This window comes from Branchiostoma lanceolatum, chromosome 5 (assembly GCF_035083965.1).
Source record: "Branchiostoma lanceolatum isolate klBraLanc5 chromosome 5, klBraLanc5.hap2, whole genome shotgun sequence".
NCBI classification, from domain to species: Eukaryota; Metazoa; Chordata; class Leptocardii; order Amphioxiformes; family Branchiostomatidae; genus Branchiostoma; species Branchiostoma lanceolatum.
This window is the reverse complement of record NC_089726.1, coordinates 14,480,173-14,497,362: the sequence shown is the minus strand read 5'-3', so window position 1 is coordinate 14,497,362 and position 17,190 is coordinate 14,480,173. Positions and strand designations below refer to the sequence as shown.

Below are 17,190 nucleotides of genomic sequence, written 5' to 3'. Positions count from 1 at the left end.
CCAAATGATTTTAACCATTGTGACTGACGTATTAGGAGTGTTTCTCATCAATTATAAATCATACCAGTTGATTGTCTTAAGATATGACATGTCCAAAGTATGAGCTTAACAAAGTATGAGCTTAACAAAGAATGTGATGCTAATATTGATCATCAATTATGCAAATGAGGCCCTTATCAGCATAATTTGATTCAACGATGTTCACATTCGCATAAATTCCCGATGCCACAAAAAAAGTATTAAATGCATGAAATTTCCGTCATTTACCAGTATGGAATTATAGTAGTTTCTCATTTAAGTATGCAAATTAGGCCCACATTTGCACATTTTCTATCTTCAACATTCCTCTCTTCCTCAATTACAATTTGAATAGTCATATCATGGCACAAAGCAGATTTTTAAAGTTGCCTCATTAATTATGCAAATTAGAATCCGATTTGCATAATTATCGGCCAATTATTCAAAGCATCACACAAGCTATCGACATACCAAAAATCATGACCATCCATCAAGGCCATCTTGAGTTATAGTATTTTCTCATTAATTATGCAAATGAGGTCTTCATTTACATAGTTCATATCAATTAATATTTCTCTCTTCCTCACTTACATATGTCACATGTTTCAGAGTCCTATCGTGGAATTTGGCGGATGTATAAACTTTCCTCATTAATTATGCAAATTAGATACTGATTTGCATAAAAAGTATCTAATCATGTTCATCATCACTCAAGCTATCTACTTACCAAAAATCATTGCCATCCATCAAGCCCTTCTTGAGTTATTCCCTTTCAAAGTCAGATGCAAAACCTGCTCCTGCAGTTCCAAAAATGCCGCTAGGGGGCCCAAACCCATACCACTTACTCTCTGTCCAAAGAGCTATCTACCACTCAAAAATCAGTTCCATAGCATGTCCAGAACACGAGATATCAAAACAGGAAGTTCCGCTGCAGTACCATAACAAGCCGCTAGGGGACCCAAAATCTAATCATTTCCTAGTCTCATCAAGACCTACCCACCTACCAAATATCAAGACAATCCATCCAAGCCTTCTCGAGTTATGCTGTACATTACATACATATATACACACAAACGCTACCCTCTGCATAACCTTCTCGGCGAAGGTAACTATCATTCACGTAAGAAATATAGCTTCATGAAACACTAAAAATTTGGGCCTTTAAGTTTTGTTGAATAGAAAAGCGACCAACGTAAACATCGGTGTCGTATGGCGACGTTGTTTTCACGCCTTTTTTCTGGCCGTGATGGTGGCGGGGCGATTCAACGCACAGCGAGGTCCAGAGATTTGTTTCGCTCTAACAAGCGATTAGTACCGTCTATGAAAAGGAAACTGAATACAGAGATGGCGAAGATATTTCCCAATAAGTAGACGGAGTATTGTTGATGTAAGCGGTGTCTTCTTTTCGTAATGATTTTGTAAGTCGGGTCGCATGCAAGACGTACGTCGGGCCGCGCGCAAAGTATTAATACATTTCTTATCCAAGTACCGTATTTTCTCGATTAAAGTACGCACCCTAATTAAAGTACGCACCCCTGATTTGGGGTTAGTTCCAGGCAAATTTGCAGAACTGAAACGTTAAGTGAAAAAACCCAAATTAAGTACGCACCCCTTCTCCACTGATCTTGAACAAATTTTGAACAGGATAAATTCAAATTTATGGTGTTCCTCCTATCATCTCCAGGTCATTTTTCTTATATCAAGGACTTCTACATAGTGCCATTCCTTAGATTCATAAAAGATTCTCTTGTTTACTCTGCCAGCATCGTCTCTGCAAACTTGAGGATTGCCTACGACAAGTTACAAACTTCGCAAATAGGCAGGTATTGGGCCATGCATTTTTGCATCGCAGCTGGGTTCCTGGTTTGATTAAGCAAGGGTTGGAGCCTTTGAGGTCCTTTTCGAAATTTGTCCGGGCAATAACCTCAAATTAAGTACGCACCCTGACTTAAGCAATGACTTGTGGTGCCTTTTGAATTTTGAAATGTTTAAAAAGTGCATACTTTATTCGAGACAATACGGTATGTTCTTTAGATGAATGTGTTCAAAATTCATTCATCAAAACCTGACCGCTCTCTGGCAACCAGCGATGGAGCGCCGTGAGTTCGAGCAGGTAAAAAAACGTGGGATATTAAGGCATCCTCCGTTATGCTTCTGATTTGAATGCAGAAGATGTTCTGGATGAGTAGGAGGACAGGAAGTGAGTGAGATCCCCATCCTCCAGTCCATTGCCATCCACCTGCCCATGATGTGTAAGGCAATTGGATTACCAGGCTGGACAAATAAACCAGACTGTATATTTGGGCCTGTACATTTCATCCCTTGAAACAGGATATGTTTTAGGTGCATCTCGGGACAACTGGGGTGTGCTTGAAAGTTTTTGTAGTCAGGAAAGAAGGCCATGGAATTGCATCTGATGAACTTCAGCATTGGTGAGTTGTATCACCTGTATTGTTACTAGAACAAGGTAGTTTGTAAATGTGGAAGAGCAGACCTCTCAAATGATGGAGGAGACCTCGACAAGTCAAGTACAGCAAGTAGGAAAGACCTTCAAGTTTAGACTAAGGGATGTTTGTCAAGAGGGTGCCAAGCTGGTATAAACTGTTGTTGACCTTCTTCTATTGAATGCACCCCCACAAGCAGACAAGGACTGGACATGATATCTGTCTTCAAGGCCACGGAGATGACATCCCCCCACAGCTGCATCCTCCATCTGGTCTGCCAGCCACATGCCTCACCCTCTCTTCAGGTCCCCAAGGATGGGCCTTAACATGGGCTAAATAGCAGGGTTCACCTAAAGTCGTTGAACTACAAAGTTCCTGTCCTGTCAGTTTATCTTGGGAAATATGTCACAGTAATTATACAAAATAAATGCGTGCTGGGTACTACTTTCTGTCAGCTGTGATAACTTAAGTGTTGAGACAGGATCAGTTATGTCCCTGGGCTGTTTTGGAAATTAATTTAGGACTGATAAAAAAAGAGCCAATTTAGATCACTAAACCATGCCTGCCACTGGCAACCCAGTGCCCATGGGGACAATATCAATAAACCCCAGTACATATTTCTCTCCTGTTCCTTTTGATCCTTGGAAGAGCTCAGATGCCTTGTATTTTTGGAACATTAATATCCCAGCATGAAGGGTGCTTAGTTTGGGTGATATTGGCCCTTAATTGTTTCATTACAAATCCTCTGTGAAGTTGGAAACACTTTTGTAAAAGATAAGACAGCAGTAACACAAGCCTGGGGAAGCCTGTGGCCATCAGTATGTTATTTGTCATCAGGGGCTTCTGACTTGACAGATTTATATTTTCCTGCTGTGAGGAGTTTTTCTCACACAGTTTGAGAATATCAAAATTCCTGACCCAGTAAGGGATGAACCACTTTTTGACCACGTGGTGTGGGTGTATTGGCTGTCTGATAATGTGAAAACTTCAATAGAAATGGGTGAAATTACCAAGACATTTTAAGACACAGTGTATGTCCACATTGTGAGAGTTGAATATTCCTACTTACATGTTAACATCCAACTTCCAAGGGTATTGTTTGCATCAATGACATGTAATAGCTACATAGAAAGATATGTGTGATACAGACTAAAGAACTCCCCTTGTATTTTCAAGATTAGAAAATCTTACTTCTTATATAACTCAAATTTCACAAGTCTGTGATAGATGACCAAAAGTGACCAAAATAGTACTAACATTCATACAAGTTGCTACAAATATGTCACAGAAATTGAGGCAAACGTGGAAACCTTCAAGGGGAGCCTGCAGTACCAAGGACCACTACTGTGGAACAAACTCACTGCGGACCAACGGCACATTGCAACAACGTCAGCGTTTAGAAACAGACTGTAGCGGGACTGTAACTAACTTGAAATAAGAACTGATTGAAATAAGTTGAAATACTGTTATATATTTCTGTACATGTAATGTTATCTGTATATTTGTATTTACCTGTGTTTTTTTCCCTGATTGTATTCTTAATGTTTGTGCCCAGGGTCATCTGAAAAGCAGATCTGTAGATCTGAGATGTACCCTGGTAAAATAAATAAAATTGAAATTGAAGTAGATGGTTTGTAGAAAGGATGGCTACATTACAGAATTTTTGTAGAGTAGATGCCATGTTACTACAAACTAGTGTGTACTGACCCTGGGGTTATCTGACTGCCCAAACAAGTGTCCCTGTCTGCCCTGCTCTTCACCTTTGCAGAAGGGAAGACTTTGAAGGGCAAGGTGGTTGGTCAGTATTGACCTCAGGTTGTCCGTTAATCATGTGTCCTTGAATCAGAGAGGAGGAGATGGTACATAAATCAGCTCGTCCTCTTTCTATCTTGTGGAAAATATAGCATAGCATAGCAAATCTTCACCTTGCTTTGTGATACTCCCTCGGGAGCTTCTCTGTTAATAGGTAAGAGCTGTTAAACAAACAACAATGTCGCAGTCAACAACAACTTCAGTAGTTGTGCAGTCAATCCTCTTCATTGACTGTTGTGTATTTGCCTTGGATGAAGAGTTTATGCCTATGTTTTATTGTCACTGTGATAGATTTCTGACCCAGAGAGAAAGGATGAATTACTTTCACATGTGCTGCTGTCTCGTTAAATTTAGTTTCCTGCAAGTACTAATGCAGTAATGGCCCAGTACTTGGAACTCCTATTTTTACTGTTAGACAGGAAATCTGGCCCTCAGCAAAAACCGTGACCGCCACAACCAACCTTTTCTGAGAGTTGAAGAATCAAGTTTGAGTATGGTGATATCTATTTTGAGACAATGTCTAGAGGAAAGTTAAAGTAGACAGCTAGTAGACCTACCATTAAGGAATCTGGGTCACTCGGTTTGTATTTATTACTGTTCTGCTACTCTGTCAGATGCTATAAAAATCAAAGAGTCTTCTGTGTTCCCTGACTTCTGGGTGTAAATCTCCAATTGAAATGCCTTTAGTTTGATAGTTTCCTGTGAATTTACCTTAAGTATTGAACAGGTAGTACATGTACATGCAGCGTTTACTTGTACGACGGTTTGAATATGGGTCAAGAAATGCGGCCATGCTAACAATGGCAGGGACAGCCTGCAAGAAATCAGGCTTTTTCCTGTGCAAATGTAGTGTGGAAAATCAACACCAGCAGCCTGACCCTGCCCACATACATCTGCTTGCCCACACCAATTAACCATCTAATAGACAGCATTGGTACACATGTGCCACTGACACTCAGGTCCCAAGGTAGGAAATCCTATAGCCTTGTTGGCAGCCCAGTGCTTTTAGCGGACGTTTTACCAGTCCAGAGTTCTTGTGGTTTTGTGATGTGTGAACATGGGTGCGGACAGTGATATTTTCCTTGTCTTTACTGGTATATCCCAGCTTTATGCTGTGATGAGGGATTTCCACTCCAAATGAACGCCCTAGGAAACAAGTTACGAGATGATAAAATGGAAGCTGTAAAAAGCCTGTGTCCGACCACATGGGGATTCTGCAGGACATTCCAGAAGTCTGTGAGCTACCCTGTGGTAGCCCTTTCCCCACTCCATACCCATTCTTTCCTCCTATCCTCACAACCTGTACTTCCTACCGATACAAAGCTGGTGACTCAATCATGCTTGTGGAGGGAAACATTTTTGTTATTAAGATGTTGACAACAGGATAAGTCACAAGCAGTGTAGTGACAGAAAGGGGTAGGGGATCTGACCAGGGCTCCCTCCTAGTGCTCCCACACCGGCTATATTTCCCTTTCCTACCAGGCAGAGGGCACACCGCTCTTTGAGGGAGGGCACGGAATCTTCCCCCAACCAAGCTAGCTGTCCCTGTCCCGCTGTGACGACCCTGTTCTTCTCTTGAAGAGCGGATTCTTGTCCGCTGTCCTATGGAGAGGGGATGGTCTGGTGTTAGATGCACTGTCACTATGTAGGACAACATCCTCCAAGCTGGCTCTGTCCTGCCTCTGATGTAGGATTGGTTTTCTCGGAACTCAAGAGGAGCATGCTGTGACACATATTTCTGATATTACACTATCATAGCTGTAGGGGTTGAGCTGACATGAGAATACATTACATGGTTACATTGCGCCTAGCTTATGTCTTTCAACAATGTTTGCCAAAGGCATGTTTGATTTGCAACATTTGATATTACACTTCATCAGTTAGACTGGCAATATAAATATGAACCACATATTTCAACTTATCCTGAGATAAAGCAGTGAACCTGCCTTCTTAAATTACACGTTTTGAAAGAAGGAAAGAAGTGTCTTGTGTCCATGGAAGCCATGAATGTAAAGATGGAATGAAACAACTGTAAGTCAGTATGGTATCCAGACTAGGGACACCATGATTATCCTGTGTAGCATTTGTTCTGCATTTTCTGCCCTACCTCCACCACAGGACTCATGCACCTGTTTATGTCTGCTGGGCCTTTTGTATTGCTGTGACCAAATGGCCAACATAGCAGCACATTGGCCTCTATCAAATGTTTAGGAGGGCCTGCATGCCCCTTTTACGTAGAGCGTAATCGGCCCTTTTAATTTTACGTAGAGCGTTGCCGACCACTCCATAATTTAGCGTAGAGCGTAGGGGGGGCTTTCTGAATTTAGCGTAGAGCGTAGGGAGGCTTTCTGAATTTAGCGTATTACGTAGCCGGCCCTCCGAATTTAGAGTAGAGCATTGTCGGGACCCCCCCCCCCCCATGCAGGCCCTCGTTTAGTACTGCATTGGTGTCTCTGTGTGCAAAGTTGGTTTTGACATAACAGTATGACATGACAAAATTAAAAGATCACATCTTCATACAATGTTTTATATTCATATGCAGTACACTAAGTTTTGATTTGATTTGAATCTTAAGTACATGTTCAGTCACCATGATGTAGTACCTGTGTGTGATGTCAATGAACAAGCACATAGAATATATGAGCTGTTACATTGCTACCTCACTATTCTCGGTGACAACTGATTTCACCACAGGGCTTACCCACACAAAAAAAGTACAAAGCTGACCTTGTGTAATTTAGAAGGGGAAAACAGCTTGAGGCAGATTTACAACAAATCCGGAAGTTGTGAATCAACACCTGGTCACCACAGTCCCTAATTTTCACTTTCTTTGAAGAAGAGAAAGTGATTTTGCACCCTGTGTGAAGTCTGCTTGTACAGGGGATGTTTAGTTTCTTAGGAGTCTGGCAAGGTAACAGTTGAGAAGGGTTCAAGGCAGGTTCTTACAGGGAAGGTCTGGGTCTCAGGAAGACGTCTCCACTGGGTACTAATTCTTCTAGTCCATGAAATCAGCTGGCAAATTTGGTTGAAAACACCTGATGGAATCTCATTCTTTCTTCATCAGTGGACGAGTTGTGTTTTGACTGTACTGTATCTGGTATCATTTGATGAATGATAAGCTTGGACCAGGAGAATACAGTATTTACTTGCAAATAGACGTTAAACTGTTACTGTAGTCATTCGAGCCAACCAAAGCAACCAATTGTTTGAACCTTCAGCCGAGACTTTCCATTTACAAGTTAAATGGGTTAAGGGAGTCTAGACAAAGCAGACTACTCACACAAGGCTTCAAAAGACAACATCCAGGAAGATCAGAGGAAAGTAATTACAGGTTTAATATCGTTCCCTTTAGGGTCCCTTACATGTCTAATTTGGGTTGTTCCACCATCTCAGTAGGACTGCAGCCCTGCAGTGTACAGTACCACTCCCCTCTCCACAGTCGGACAAAAACACATCATTAAAAGCTACCCACTGGCATTAAATCTGCAGGATTCTTACATATAAATCTTTTGTAAACAAGATCATACTGTTTGATAAAAGACGACGGGCAGAAGGACAACCGGGTTGGGCTTGACAGAGTTGCTAACTGGTCAGGATTGCTAGATATAATGATTACTTGTATGTTACGTTACACTGTCATTGTAAAACAAAAAATCTTTCTTCTATTTCCCTTACAGGACTGTGACATGCGGGTTTTCCCAACAGAACCATGTGGTCTCCAGCCAATCAGAGACCAGTCCTGGGATAAGTACATGTCCCAGCATGCACTGCTGCCACCCTGCCAAGGAGGAGATGTACCAGGTGAGACATTCATCACAACACCTTATCAACCATTCAAGTGTCTCTAACCAGTTGTGAAGACTAGCTCTAACTAGCTCTGAGGCTTGGAGGGTTAAGGATTTTAAGCATCATTCTATGCTTTGTGCATTGACTTCAAAACTAGGTCTCAAAGGACCAATTAGCACACATAAGCTTCAACACTTCAGAGATTTTCAGGATCGTGTATAACTGGCATGTTAACCTAAACAGTTGCACCTCCTCAACATCCTACAAATACTTCAGATTGCAGTTGCCATTAGCGTAATTAGTTCTTATTATGAAAACATGTGTCAGCTGTGAAAGACAATAATCTCTTTGAATCTAGCCATGATACTGAGGGATGGCATCTGTTTGTAGATGGTTGATCTGTAGGCTGTAACAGTGCAGGAGAATGCAATGCTTCAAGTAATGGTGATAAATGGCATCATGAAAGTCACTGACAGAATTGGACCCAAAGGCAATTATTCTGGATATTCGAGAAGTGGTATGCAGAAAGTGTTGGAAATAGTTGGAGAAAGATTCCTTCTTTTAGTTGCATTTCCCTTCCATGTACTTGTGGATTTCCCAAACCTTGTCTTGTTTCTGTCTCAGTTGTGCAGGAAGTGGTTCTTCCAAATCCTGCTATTCTTGTAGCTGATACTGATAATAATAGCTGGATGTCCAAATGTAGACATGAGATGTCAGCAATTTGTCCTTGATGCCTGATATCAACTTGAAATCCACAGGGAATCATAGTTATTTGCAAATTAGAAGCTCAAAGTCCTTTTGGTTTCCGACTCATCAGTTCCAAGTCTTCTCTTGTCACAGAACAAATTATTAAACGCTGCAGTCATTATCTGGTGAATGCTCCCTTCAATACCATGCAATATTCAGATTCCTACAAAGATCTTTATCCTAGATTGTCACAACAGGATATTAATTAGACATGTAGTTAAGATAAGGCAACATATGTTCACAGACCAATGTCACCCTATCATGTCTTATACATGTACTTGACAGTTGTGTGACTTTTGTATACAGCCTGTTCTTATTTTATATTCTGTTAAGTGTCTATAGTGTTATTTCCTAAACTTACACCTCTTGGTAGTTCGGGTCATCTTGTCTACCAAAATGTGTCAGGAAACCAAGATTTGTCAATGTTATATTAGAGGTAAAGTATTGAAAAACCGTTTGAACTTCTCTTTAGACTGTGTGAAAGAAATCCGCTCTCTCGTGGAAATGTAAGCCATGGAGAAGCAATTATATTGTAGAGAATCAACTATTTGTAGGGAGCTGTAAGGGTGTTCCATGTATCACAAATCATGGAGCTTAATTAACTCAACAGTGATGGAACAACATGCTCACCAACAGGTTCAAAGCACTGCTGCAGTCTCCGTCATAAATCCTTATATCCCACAAAGGAAGAGGGTGCGGTTGGGAACAAACGTGACGTTAACCGACACTGTTCTAAAGCACCACATGCGGATTGGTGCTTCCGGCGGCCATTGCTTTTTTCTCTTTTTCATTCCCTATAGTTAAACTGATCTCACAGATGTGAACCTCTGAATAACATATTCTCACACGAGAGGCTTAAAACTTAGACAAGTGGTGCAGAGACAGGTAAAGCTGATAAATGTTAGGTGTAGTGTCAACACTCATACTTAATTAGCTGGATGCTGTAAGACCAGTCCTTTTGTAACACCTGTGACATTTGGACAAAGTGGATGACTCTCCTCTTGAAAGAGAGCCATGATTAAGGATCACCTTGATCTGGAAGCTGGTAAGTCTCCGAACTTGGCGGGCCCCCAAATAAACCACAACAAGGTGGGAACTCTTAAGTGACTTTTTCAAGATTCTTTGAAATGAATCAACAATATATAATTCATACGCTTGACATGTTTTGGCAAGAGAGACAAGGGTGAAAGGGGAATTCAGCACCCTAGAACTTTTTGATATCAAAAAATGCTTGATAGTAATACCCATTCTTTTTCTTTTGTTTGTTCTATTGATATAATGGTTCCTGAGCTAAGAGCTACAATATGGTAACAACATGTTACCATGTCCCAGTACAAGATGGCCTGTGTCTAACAGGGAGGAAGGAGGTACCTGTCACGAGTTTGACAGGCAAGGAGGGAGGGGGGCTGTCTCTCAGGGACTTTCTCGCACCTAAGGAACCACTGATGTTGGAAACAACATTGCAGACTAGGAAAGATCAAAGCTTGAGGGAGTTTGGACCTGTGACACAGAGGTCCAACAAGTTAATACAAGCCTTTGCCCCTTGCCAATCTTAATTTTCAAATAGCAGCAGGGACCCTGGTTTCAGATACTTATTACTATAACACGTTTATTCAGAACTGAATATTCTATGGTTTGGGACAGGATTTCACATCAATAGAAAAAGCAGGATGCTTCGCTGTTAGTCAGCAGCTTTATAAGAAATATGACTAGAGAAGAACTCTGGGGTTGAACCCATCTTCACCCCCCACCGTGGAGGGAAGAGAAAAACAAGAGAAGTGTAGATGGACACATTCATGCTGCAGCTGTTGGGATGGAAACACACCTCTCTGACAGTAAAGCACAGATTTATGATGCACATCTTTTAACACAGTTAAGATTTAAACTATAAAATCCTAAGGGAGGCAGTAAAACAATTTGTCCTCAAACCATGTCAGGGTGGAATCATTTTTGTACTAGGAAATTCTTAGAGTTAGAAAGAGGGGAGAAAAGTTTGATTGCTATCTGTCAGTGGTCTTACCTTGAAACAGATCTTGGTAGAGAGGTACCTCCTGCTCGTCAAGACAGGAATGTGGTTGACAATGTTGCTTTGAGCTACAATGTGTAACGACTGTACTTGAAAAGTGAACTAGTTACCATCATGTAGGGTGATATCCGCTCCTCTGTTCCTATACTAACATCATTACGGAGACGTGGTGAAAGCTACGACATGTGAAGTAGCTTGAACTTCCTACAAAGGAGGTCTCATCTGTCAGCAGCAGTTCTCAGCCCAAGACAAGGACTCCAATGTAGCCAGCATGTTACATGTAGTTTACTTCCGTTGTAAAGTTTCCTCCTTCAGACCCCATTAGGAACCATTATGTCTTAAGATCTACAACCACAGTGTGGCTAACCTTGAAGGAGAAAGACTTGCTCATTGAGGTATGGACTGTTTGGTCAGGTTTTTCTGCCTCGTAAAATCTTTCATCTCGTAGATCGTGTGTCGCTATGCGAGTTAATCTCATACTCTTGACACTTGCTAGGTTTCTAGAGAACAATACGCAATAGTCAGTAGGCCAACATATTCCTAAACAATTGCAGTTGAATGAAGGTCAGTGCTCAAAATTGACGGATTCTTTACTTAACTACATGTATCAAACTAAAAAAATTGTACTACTATTATGTGCCTGATCAAATATTTCCTCTTGCTGGAAAACCCTTGTATATTGGCAACTTTCCCTCGGGACCAATATGTCAACACAAGGAAATGCAAAAAAGAGTTGTTTCAATGTCATGAGTAAGAGTGCATGTATTATACATTTCTGCTCAATGTGAGTGAAATTACCTTGATCATTCTAATGACTCTAGTTAACCATCAAACAGTTGCAACAACTTTCCTGTGAATACAGTGTGATACAGTTCTGTGCCATGTCAATATTTGATACATGTCCGGAGATAAAGATTCTATACTACTTTTCAGATCACCCATGAATGGCCATGATCTTGACAGATTGCTTTCAGATCTCCATTGAAGTTGAACTTTAAACAGCAAAGGAATTAACTTGAGCCTCCAACAACAACTTCTATAAACATCAAGGGCTTTTGAGCCAGTGTGGTTGTGTCCTGGTGGTCTCAATGGCTTTGAAATGCTCTTGCTCTTGACCTTGAAAACAGTGTGATTAAAACGGCTTCCTGTTCAGAGGTTTTTCAACTGTTACCTGAGTGAAGTCTCAGTATAGAGCTTGGTCTTGATTATATTCAGATTTATCTGTCCTTTGTACACATTCTTGTTAACAGAAAAGTTCTTGATCCTTAAGTCAGGGTCAGTCATTCATCCTCGGTTGCTTTCTGTCCAAACAGTTAAAATTGTGTCAGATGTACAAGAAGTAAGAGGCTGGAAAGAAGTGGATAAAATGGTGGAAAAATGTGTGTGTGTGTGTGTGTGTGTGTGTGTGTGTGTGTGTGTGTGCCCTTGTCTTTTTGTTTGTTTCATCTACTATTTATGGCTTCCGAAAAGATCTGTTAACTTGCTTTGCTTGTTTCCTGCCATCGTAATGTGATTTACAGAGTCTACAGTTGTTGTTTTAAAACGGTTCAATGGCAGAGTCTACCCCAGCCTCATGACCTAGTTAATTCTGTGTAAAATCCCCATTGAGGCTGACAGTTAAACTGTCATCTAATTTCAAAGTGGTTTGCCATACATATACCCTCCAGGTATCACGGGTTGATACATGTACACTGGACTGCTAAAGAAAGCATCACCCCTTGTGGCTCTCAAACTTAGCACTTTTCACAACGTTTGCAGTAGTGGAAACCCTGCTCACATAACATAAGTCATGGTTTTGAATTGTTAGGTACAACTTACATTGCATACATTTCATACAGTTGCGGAATGTACACAAACCAGTCACCCCTGAGTGACTGTGTTGTCGTGTACTTGAGAGTCAACACCTAAGTCAGTCTGTAACTGTGACAAGCAGCAGGTCCCTGGCCCATGTTCCTGGGAGAAGAGAAGTAATGGACAGGGTGATGGGGGTAATCCTCTCTGCTGCTGTTCACTATCCTACTGACACCTTAGCTTTACGGTTTCCCACCTGTACTGAATCACAGGGCTGGGGTAAAAGGTTCTGTAGAATACATGATCCCTGATGACACCACCTCACAGTAAACAGGTGGCTACCATAGAAAGGGTCTCAATGCTTCTGTCAATGAGAAAAATAATCTAAGGGACCACCAAAAGTGGCCGCAATGACCTCGTGGTCCTTATGCAGAGGAGGTCACTAGTACTGGTTTGACTGTATGTTGAAACCCAAAAGTATGTGAACTTGTGAAAGATGGCTGGATTGTATCTTCCCAGACATGTACGTACAATACCACCTCCCTACAAGCCCCAGCAATGTCAGCTGATGTCAAGTTCCCAAGTAGAGATATAACTCTCAAGAAACAAGCTTGGCAAGAGCTTGATTATGTAACCTCTTGTTATCAAGGTAAACTTTAATGGAATGTGGATTTGTGGTGTTCACCCCACCCCTTTGACCATGACATACATTGTACTTCTATCCTGTCAAACCAAGTCCTGGCTCCGTACAGGAATTCTATACAAGACGCAGACCAAGGCTCAAAATGTGTAATAAAGCAAGCCAACCTGACAAATAAACAGTTCCAACTTCAAACAAATTATTTCCCACTTCAAAGCTAAACGTTCAAGATAAAAATGCCATGAAAGTATGCCAACCTTCCACCTTCAATGAGTTAGTACAGATTAACATCAGATTCTTCGACATCACCTTCTTGACTGGCCCCAGTCTGAACAAACAGGCCACAGAAAGAAACAATATGAATAGATTTGTGGATGAAGCTATAGAAGCCAGATCTTGCTGGTACTTCCTTCGACAGTACCGGAACACCTTTCAACATTTGTAGAACCCTTAATCCAATTGCCCTTTCATCATGACCACTCATGTTTAGAGCTTGTTTGTTCAGGGTGAACAAAGAATTAAACTGGATTTTTATGTGGGATTTGTGCCCACCATCTTCCTGTGTGCGACTTTTTCATTGCTCTGTTTCTGATTTTCAAAGTGGTCATTAGTTGTTGGCATTGCCAGGCTTGGTCTTTATGTGAGGATTACTTTTCTTCATGCAAAAGTCCAGCAGCTGTTTATCACAACATGGAGGAGAGGAAGGGGGATGTCTGTAATCAGTCACAGGTGAAGCCATAACTCGAGTCCTTCCTCAAGGTGTGCGAAGGTCACAACTGCTACAAACTGTTAGCTGTAAATCACATTCCATTAAGACTATATGGTGTGATAAACGTTGCTTCATTTCTTAAGAGCTCAAGTCATTTTTTTTCCAGAGTTTATTCCTTAATCTTATGATGTACTCAAGTATCTTACTCTTATCAGTTTTGTTCGCAATGGATCGATGGGTATCAGACGAAATGAGACGGCATTATGTTATTCGTCTTAATGTCCCTGTAAAAGCACAATGATAACTTGATACTTTTCATGCCTACTCATATACTGTATTCTTGCATCCTTGGGGGATAAGGACATTTTTGGCAAAATCACTTTTCCTCTAAAGAAGTAATAGTTCCTTGAAAACAAGTTGAAGGTGTCCTGACCTTCACCCGTCCTACTTCGCTGTACTCTTGAACCCTGAAGTCTCCCCTGACCAATAACTTAGGTGAGTTCTCAGTCTGATTACCTGCCCGTCCCTTCAGCTGGACCTGACCTGTCTGTATGGTTTCCTCTCCTGCGTGGAGGTGCTGTATATCAGGGGTTACCCCTGCTATGAACACAAGAATGGAGGGAAGTGCAGAATTTCCATCTGAACCAGAACTAAGCCTTACACTATGGCTGAAGAAAACAACAGCCTCCTAGTGGGGAACTTGGAGTTGACCACAGGATATTTACTGCCTTTAAGCCTTCTGGTTCTCCAGTGATTGCTCATGGGTCTCAAGCCACTTACAGTCGGGATTCTAAGACAAGTCAGATGAAGGTTGTTCTTGCTCCACCAATGTGGGGCTCAAAGGCAGCATCACCATCCACCCAGTTGTTTTGGCCATGACCAGTCAAAATCATGTCAATAAGACATGCCAAAGGAAGTATTTTTGGGTTTTTATGAAATTTGTCTGACAGCAATATGCAAAAGCCTTGATAATATCAAATATCAGTATAAGTCTTCACTGTGCCGTATACGTATAGACACAAAGACATAACAGGATTTTATGAAGGGATGCCTCTAAAGATATACCAGTATGGATGACTGCACAGATCTTGCTGTGCATGGTAACCTTGTTAAACATGCCTTTCATATTAGGGAGAGCTTCACAGATCAGAGACTTTCAATCTTCCCTGAAATGTCCATTGACCATTCAAAATGTCTCGAAGTCTGCAGATGTTCTGTTTGTTTCAAGCACCTCATCAGGCCATAGGTAAAACAAGAGATATTATGTAACAACAAGGCATGCACACTCTTCCCACATAAATTGACAGTCACTCTGGTTTGTTCTACACATAAGACATAAACAGAAGCCATAAAGTCACATATTTTTCACACCCAACAAGTTCAAGAGTTCAGGACCTGGGAAGTTTTACCAGGAGGCTGGAGAACCTAAACCACACCACACATGACACTGGCAATCTAGCATGTAGCCCCCCACCTGGAAACCATTGTTTCTGGCTTTGATCTTAACCAACAACCAGTGTTCAGCTGACCAGGTTTGGAAAAGAGATCAAGAACACCGCAAACACTCCTCCTCTCTGAGAAAAAGAAAACAGCAAGCAGGTAATCACAATAGAGATACCAGCTCAGGCTCAGAGAAAAGTGCTAGGAGTGTTGTTTGAAAGCAACATCGTGTGGGTTCTTGAGAGAGTTATTTGACTCAATCTGACAACAACTTGAACCTGGCATACCAGTTGGAAGGGTCGTGTGCCGTATAAAATCACAGGGTATTTTTTACAATTCCTGCTGCTTGCAGCTTGTAATTCAGGCCAAGCCTGACATATTCGCCAGAAAGTGAGGTCACATACTGTGTGACTGGGAACTTTCAGCCCAAAGTCATGAGAAAACCTTTTGTTGAAACTGTGGCTGTTTTATAGATTTTTTCTTTGAAACTTGCTGTTTTATAGATGTGAACTAAGTTCAGTTTCTTTAAACCTGTTGTTTATGAATGCATGTGGCCACATTATGTCGTAAACGGTCACTGATGAATCATGATGTCTTAAACATAATGATTTAATCCCTTCTATTTGATGAACCTTAATGGCATTTATGTAACGTTTGAGCATTATACATCTTTATTACCAATCTACGTAGCTGGTCAGATGATGTCGTTCTGGAGAAGTTTTCTATAGATGTTTGTTGCCCTGTGCAGGACGTTGGGTGATGCCGTGTGGGGAGTGCGGAGACGAGAGCTCGTGCCACTGGAGCATGGCGGAGTGGCACCCCGGGCGGTGTAGACATGAGGTCATGGGCAGAGACAAGCTGCAGCAATGTCTTACAGGGAAGAAGGTTGGACCCTGTCCACATTCTCATTCATTAAGACATTAAAAGGGAGAAGAACATGTTAAAGGACCCTTTGGCAAAGTGAATGAGTTAAGAAATATCATCACAAAAAGTGAAGTTTAGATGTGTCATCCCGGAAAGTGGAGTTTAGAAGTCTCATCCCAAAAAGTGGAGTTTAGAAGTCTCATCCCAAAATGTGGAGTCTAGAAGTCTCATCCCACAAAGTGGAGTTAGAAGTCTCATCCCAAAGAGTAGAGTTTAGAAGTCTCATCCCAAAAAGTGGAGTCTAGAAGTCTCATCCCAAAGAGTGGAGTTTAGAACTCTCATCCCAAAAAGTGGAGTTTAGAAATCTCATCCCAAAAAGTGGAGTCTAGAAGTCTCATCCCGAAAAGTGGAGTTTAGAAGTCTCATATCAAAAAGTATTTAGAAATCTCATCCCCAAAAGTGAAGTTTACGTTAAAAAAATGTCATCCTAAAAAGTGGAATTTACATGTAAAAAACTTCATCCGTGCTTATTTCCGCCCATCTCTTCCCAGGTACTGTTCATCGGAGACTCCACCAACAGGGGCATGATGTACTACCTGATGGAGCAGGTGAATGGAACGCTGACGGAGTGGGACAAAACTCACAACATCAAGGTCTACAACAACCTGAACAACAACAGGACCTCCGTCAGCTTTGCCTACTACCCACAGTTCTGGCTGCAGGCCAATCACAGGCCAGTGTTCGACAAGGCCCTGTATCAGCTGATGAGAAGGTTTGTTGTTGAGCAGCTGTACCATAAGTATGATCTTTGTTCAGCCCTAGTCTGTTCTTTTGGTAGCCTCCCTGCCAACGGGAAATCCACTGATGACATAAGCAAATAGTTGACTTCATAATTGTGTTCAAATAAGGGAAC

General features: G+C 41.4%; 1 protein-coding gene and 1 long non-coding RNA gene across 6 annotated transcripts in view; one reads left to right on the top strand and one right to left on the bottom strand.

Annotated features, from left to right (window-relative positions):
- LOC136435349 (uncharacterized) overlaps window positions 1-17,190 on the bottom strand; it is a 38,357-nt gene that overhangs the window by 12,645 nt on the left and 8,522 nt on the right. The gene's annotated exons all lie outside the window — the stretch shown is intronic.
- Window positions 1-17,190, top strand: part of LOC136435346 (cadherin-like and PC-esterase domain-containing protein 1) — a 39,417-nt gene that overhangs the window by 17,099 nt on the left and 5,128 nt on the right. For all 4 annotated transcript variants that reach the window (XM_066428780.1, XM_066428778.1, XM_066428779.1 and 1 more), the window contains 3 exons: window positions 7,952-8,075; window positions 16,162-16,298; window positions 16,829-17,049. In XM_066428780.1, coding sequence (XP_066284877.1) covers window positions 7,952-8,075; window positions 16,162-16,298; window positions 16,829-17,049 — 482 coding nt within the window. The remainder of the gene's footprint in view (window positions 1-7,951; window positions 8,076-16,161; window positions 16,299-16,828; window positions 17,050-17,190) is intronic.